The sequence below is a fragment of the Pteropus medius genome, unplaced genomic scaffold (genome assembly GCF_902729225.1).
Source record: "Pteropus medius unplaced genomic scaffold, Ma_sr-lr_union100, whole genome shotgun sequence".
Classification (NCBI taxonomy): Eukaryota; Metazoa; Chordata; class Mammalia; order Chiroptera; family Pteropodidae; genus Pteropus; species Pteropus medius.
The window spans coordinates 2,514-8,674 of NW_024342506.1; the positions used below are offsets into that span (position 1 = coordinate 2,514).

General features: G+C 56.2%; 1 protein-coding gene across 1 annotated transcript; it reads left to right on the forward strand.

Annotated features, from left to right (window-relative positions):
- Positions 1-1,332: 1,332 nt before the first annotated feature.
- LOC120605431 (DNA dC->dU-editing enzyme APOBEC-3A-like) lies at positions 1,333-4,509 on the forward strand. Its single transcript, XM_039866331.1, has 4 exons — positions 1,333-1,438; positions 1,948-2,092; positions 3,289-3,571; positions 4,001-4,509. Exons 1-4 carry the CDS (start codon positions 1,410-1,412, stop codon positions 4,507-4,509), a joined length of 966 nt encoding a protein of 321 aa, XP_039722265.1. The 5' UTR covers positions 1,333-1,409.
- Positions 4,510-6,161: the final 1,652 nt, after the last annotated feature.

Sequence of the window (6,161 nt, forward strand, 5' to 3'; positions counted from 1 at the left end):
GGATCACGATGCCATCCTCCCTCCCCGGAAGGCAAGTCCTGGGGACAGTGTTGGGGAAATTCTCAGGGGCCCCAGGCCTGGTGTCTTCGACCTGGTCCTTGTAGACACGCCGTCTCAGCTCAGGAGGACTGGCAACTCCTGGGGGTGGCGGGCGTGTGCGTGTGGAGCCTGCGACCTGGGAAGTATGGCCACCAGTGGGACACAGGTGACACGTGCCGGGTGAGTTCTCACTCGAAAAGCACTCAGGCCCCCCGCCAGGGGCTGCTCTCTGGTCCAGAGGGACCAAGGTCGAGAGGACAGAGGGGACGGGAGGGGCGCAGTGCAGAGCCAGGGGAGGCTCCCATGGGTGCAGTAGAGGGGGCCGTGGAGAAGACGGGATGCTGTGCTGAGGGTGCACCCTAAGGCTGTGACGGGCCAGCCCAGGAGGGCTAGCGGCCTGGTTCTCCGTGCGGGCGGGCAGGGTGGGATCGGGGTGGCGGCCCGGCTCTTCTCACATTGGGCGCATCCCCTGGGTGGTCGTGCTGGGCCAGCACAGGGCGGTCTGACAGGAGCCAGGATGGGTAGTCGATGGGACATAAGGGTAGCCCTCGGGGACAAGCACAGCCACATGGGGCTCAGGCTCACCGCCGAGCCTGGAATTCGACGGCCCCCACATTCCTCATGGCCTGGTGGTGGAGGGAAGGAGCACGTGTGGCCAACCTTCTGGGAGGTGGGCAGCCCTGCTCCCCTCTGCTCCCTGGGCATCCCCGTCAAGCCCTGCTCCCTCTCGGAGCCTGTTCTCTCCCCTGTGTAATGTGCGTAAAAACGCTTCATGTCCAGGTTCTAATGCTTACGTGATGAGTTCCTGAGGAGAGCTGGGCACAGGTTGGTCCCCTCTCAGCCCTTCCTAGACCGGGATGAAGGTCGTCTGCTGCCTCTCAGAGCAGAATGTCCCTCATGGCTCACATCCCATTGTCCCTCATGCAGCAGGCCCCAGGGAGCCTGGACAGGGGCTCTGTGTCTCACTCCCGGGCCTCCTCAGCATGAACAGGGCCTCTCAGCTGCCCTCTCGTCTCCTGTCTTGCGGTGCCATGCTGCCCAGACTGACCCTAGCCTCCGAGGCTTCATCTGCCCATGGTCAGTCCTCGTGGCATCCAGGTAGGGCCTTTGTCAGAAGAGAAATCAAAACTTAACTTGTCCCCGACGGCATCAGAATGACACATTTGGACAGATAAGTTCCTGTTTCTGTTACACTCATGTGGGTGGCATCGGTGGCCTGAGGTCATGAAGGGGTGGGGTCCAGCATGCCAACTCAGCAATTTCCAGGTGCTCGATGGCATATAAGGAGCCTGAGTCCTGCAGAGTGTCTCAGGAGGAGGACATAGGCTGTGACCAGGAGGAGAAGCAGAGGACAGCGAAGGGACTGAGACATGGAGGCCGGCGCAGCACCCGAGGCCAGGTATCACCCGGCCCCCACAACACCCCAACTCCTGAGCCCCTCCTCCAGGTTCCCTGATGGGGACTCGCCGTACCCCAGGGGCTCCTCTGCTTGCCCTCCCTCCTCAGACCTCTCGGCAGATGGGCACTCTGCCTGTCCCAAGAGGAATGGGAGCCAAGTGTTCACAACAAGCAGGGACATGGGCCAGAGGGACAATCGTGACATGGCGATGCCAGGAGCGGTGACCAGCCTAGTCCAGACGGAGCCTGGACAGAGGCTCTGACACCAGGCACTGCCTCGGGTGCAGACCCTGACGAAATGACCGGGCTGGCTTCTCCGGGAGCCTCGGGTGGGGTCAGAGAGGAGGGCAGGTGGCTCCAGCAAAGCGATTGGACGCCCATCCTCTATGGGTCTGGCTGGGATGTGGGGTGCATGGGAAGCTCAGGGTGATGGGGAAGAGGTTTGGGGTGGAGGAGGGGAGCACAAGGACGTGCTCCATGTCTCTGGGTTCCTTCCTTCTGTGTCCATAGACCCCTGATGGATGAACAGACCTTTCTTGATAACTTCAGTCATCTGAATTGTCCACACAAGACCTACCTGTGCTATAAGGTGGAGCTCCTGGTTGGCGAGAACTCCATCCCACTGGATAAGTACAAGGACTTCCTGCGCAATGAGGTGACCGACCAGAGCAGGCAGGATTTCCTGATCCTGGAATTTTCAGGGAGAAGATTCTCAGTGCACACGGGCTGTCCTCAAACCCGTCGCTATTGGTCTCCACAGCTGCTGTGGCTCTGTCTAGAGTCAGGTGGGGCCGGCTTCTGCTGTGATGGGTGGCTTTGAGCCACACATCAGTATCCAGCCACATAGTCACAGGGAATGTCCAGAAGCCCAAATTCTCCCTGTCTGTCCGTCCAGTCACTCCTGGGAGATCCTGGCCGGGGTGCTGGTCACGCAACTGCATTGCCCACTGCACTTGGCACAAGGGCACTCCGCCGACCCCCCGGTTCCCGTACACACCCGCCATGGGCTCTACACTAGCACAGTTGGCCGAATGCGTCCCTCGTCCCAGGGTCCTGCTTGCAAATCCTTCCTTCTACAGGTTGGGCAAACCTCTATGATGCTATGAGCTGCACATGACATTCATCTAATTTCCCAGACACCACGCCCTTGGTGCCCTTCATCCCATTCCTCTGTGCAGAGTGAGCCCTTTTAGTAGGGTGTGTCCCCTGGGCTCAGCACAGGATGAGGCCCAGAGTGGAAGCCTGCAGAAGTATTGGTGCACAGGTGGACGTGGGGACAGGGGAGTACGTGGAGAGCGGGGTAAATCCCCTCTGAGAGAAGCACCCACTTCTGTGGCATCAGGCTCATGACCCTGGAGCTCACCTGGCCTTCTCCCTCCGTCCTCAGCCCTTCACCTCCTCCCTGCAGCGCCAGACTAGGTGGGGCTCCTGCAGGCATAGACCTCGGGCGCTAACTTAGAGGAGCTACACCCACTCGGGAATCAAGATGTGTCGTATTTAATGCAATAGTTTAAAAATTAAAATTCATGCGAATTCCACGATGAACGAAATATCAACAACGTAAATGAGGACCGATCAGTTACAGAGCCACGAGGAGCCATCATTTGCTGATGTCAATTAGACACCTCTGCTGATCGGGCCCTTGGTAAATGCTGATATTGTTTATTCTGAGGTTCGTCTCACATTTGACCATGTCAATTCTGCGTTGAAATATCATTCATTTTGATGCTGAGCTGTGTTTCCCCTTCTATTTTGTGCTGGAGGCCTGTGCCCCACCTGCCTCACCTGGATCCCATCGTCCCCCTGGTCACAGTCAATGACAAAACACTTTTCTCCCTCTTCTGTGCCCAGGGTGCTGACATGGGCTTGGAACGCCGCCACGCAGAGCTGATCTTCTTGGAGCGGATGGCTTCTTGGAATCTGGACACGGAGCTGCGCTACAGGGTCACCTGTTTCATCTCCTGGAGCCCCTGCGCAGACTGTGTCGATGAGCTGGTTAAATTCCTGAGAGCGAACGGACACGTTTACCTGCGCATCTTCGCTGCCCGCATCTATGAGCGATTCCCGGGCTATGAAGAAGGGCTGCGCGCACTGAATGCGGCTGGGGCCGAAGTCGCCATGATGACCTTCCAGGGTCAGCACGGGACTCACGAGGGATGGGGTGGGCAGGCGAGGCCTTGGTAAGTTGCTAGAAAGAGGTGGGCAGGATGAGAATCCCCGGTGGAGAAGCCAGGTTGCTGCCTGCAGAAGGGGCGCTGGACTCTGGGAGGACTGGGGAGTGGACCTGAAGACAGTGCAGGGGAGGGAGGTGGTGCTGGGAGCGGGGGAGGGGCGTAGACCTTCACGAAGGACTTAGGGGCTTCCTGAAAGCATCTGATGGGGCCGCCTCACACTCCCGTTGGAAGAAATACAGGTGTGATGAGCTAGGTCCCAGGGAAGAAGCAAGAAGGGAGGCAGTGGAATTATGATGGGGAAAGTTTGTCTCTAAGAGGCAGACACTCTGTGCTGCTCCCCATTCCCCAGGGCTGGAGCTCACCCTTACCCCGCCCCTCCTGTCCTTCAGAGTTTGAGTACTGCTGGAAAAATTTTGTGGACCACAAACAGGATGAGGTTGAATCCTTCCCGCCCTGGGATAACCTGGGTGTAAGGAGTGAAGAACTATCTCAGAGGCTGGCGGGCATTCTCCAGGTGAGGGCTCCTCCCTCCCTGCTGCCCCCCTGCCTCCTCCCACCTCCCCTTCTCTCCCTGAGCCTTTCCTTCCCTTTGCTCAGAGCCTCCTCTGGGTCACCTGCTCCCTCCTGGGGCACCAGCTGCATCCCTCCCTTCCCCTCTCACAAGCTGTCTGAGCTTCCTCACCTCCTTGTGTCCCTCCTTCCTTCCTTGTCTCTGTCTCTGCCCCGGACCTCGTCCCTGTTCATCTTCCCAACACCCTGCTACGTTCATCTCCTTCCAGAATCAGGAAGACTGAAGGATGGACTTCGATCTCGCTATAGCAGGCTGGAGAGTGCTTTGGAACAGAATAAAACATTTCTTCAAGAATGGAAACTCGCATCCTCCACCCTCTCTGGATGATGCAAAGCAACCAGCAAACCGCAACGAGCTATAAGAAATTGTAAATTTAAAAAACCTGATAGATTTATTTTACATTTAACATTTCTCGTTCCAAATATCTATCAGTAAGATCCTATTCAATAGTATCAGAATAATTTTTGACATTTAGAGAAATAATTATGTATTCTAATTGTTTTAAAGCAAAAGCAATAAAATAAAATGTAAACTTGTTCCCAAACACTTTTCCTCCGTATATATATCATGAGGTCCAAATAGTGCAATAAACACTTGCGAATGTGCAAATGCCTTTGTCTTTCGTAGGTACCTTCGTGGTGGGGGAGTTGTAGCAGGGCTCACACTAATTGTCGCTGGTCAAATAAAAATCAGTAACGTTTATAGGAGGGGGATCTGGAATTTAAAAGCCTGGACTCATCGTCAGACTATTAGACGGGCAGCAGCACCGTTTTTGAAACGACGGTCGATGCAATAAGAGAAGAGAAAGACGAAGTGTAAACACGGGAAGGAACATTCAAACGGGCAGGTTTTCGGGGGCCGGGGAGTTGCCCAGTCCTCAGCCCATTCCCAACTTCACCGTCCTGGTAAGGGAGCTAGAAGGAGGGACTTCCCTGCCACAGGACGACCTCTGCCCTTCGCAGTGCCTAGGCCCAAGCGGGCCCCTTCGCAGGCACCAGATGTCTCTCCCGCCAGCATCGCTGTAGAGCCTGGACGGTGCCGAGTGAGCCCCTGGCAGCTGGGCATCCTGCACAGGGCAGCGAAGGCCGCAGGTCTCTCCTCACATGTCAGGGCCCGACCCGTGTCCAACCTCACACGATGACTGTAAGGAGCCGGGGTTGGGGTAATTTCATTTGAGACACTGGAAGCGTAGAGAGTAAAGGACAGGCGATGACCATGGATAGGACTGAGTCAAGGGGGTTCACGGCCGGAAAGGAAGAACTGACAGACAAGGTCACCTGGACAGATGGAAGCAAAGGAGGGGAGTGGGGTGGGCAAGGCCAGTGGGAGGAGGGGACAAAGCAGGGTCAGGGGCCAACGAGGAGAGGATGAGGGACAAGAAGGAGTCTAAGGACAGGACACTGGGAAAGATGGGTCCTGGCAGGGGTCTGTGGCTGCCAGGGAAAGAAGCCTGCCTGGAGGAGCTGCAAGTCCACGTTCTTTCTAGGAGAAGATAAGGAAGTACGTGAGTTGGTACCAGCTCCCCTCCCCTGCTCAGCACCTCAGGCCCACTGTGTCAGGACACTGTCTGCCATGCTCCCGGCCCCCGTCTCAGCCCTAGGTGCTTGTCTTCTGCTGGCCTTCTCAGGTGTCCGTGACGGCTGCCCATTCAGACATCACGTCTCAGGCCAGCAGGGCATGAGAAAAACGACGGGACCCACCCTAGGAGTTCTGAGCCTGTCCATCCTCTCAATGGATACTTGTAGTTACTTCTCTGTAGGCTGAGTGGTAGGGAACCCTCTGATGTATTGTTTCTATTGGTGTTTTATTTGGGGAGCCGCCGGCCACGCGTGTCCACCGCGCTCTTGAAATGTGGCAAGTATGAAATACACATCTCCTCTCAAGGACTGAGCATGAGGAAAGAAGGTAACCTATCCCGTGAAGAACTCTTGTATGAATTCTTATTCATTACATGTTGAAATAAGATTTGAGAGATGTTA

What these genes read in the sequence shown, in the direction of transcription:
- LOC120605431 (XM_039866331.1), top strand. Translation starts at nt 1,410, where the DNA reads ATGGAGGCCGGCGCAGCACCCGAGGCCAG. An exon ending in GGCGCAGCACCCGAGGCCAG is followed by an intron (nt 1,439 to 1,947) that starts GTATCACCCGGC and finishes CTGTGTCCATAG; the next exon opens with ACCCCTGATGGATGAACAGA. An exon ending in AGGACTTCCTGCGCAATGAG is followed by an intron (nt 2,093 to 3,288) that starts GTGACCGACCAG and finishes TTCTGTGCCCAG; the next exon opens with GGTGCTGACATGGGCTTGGA.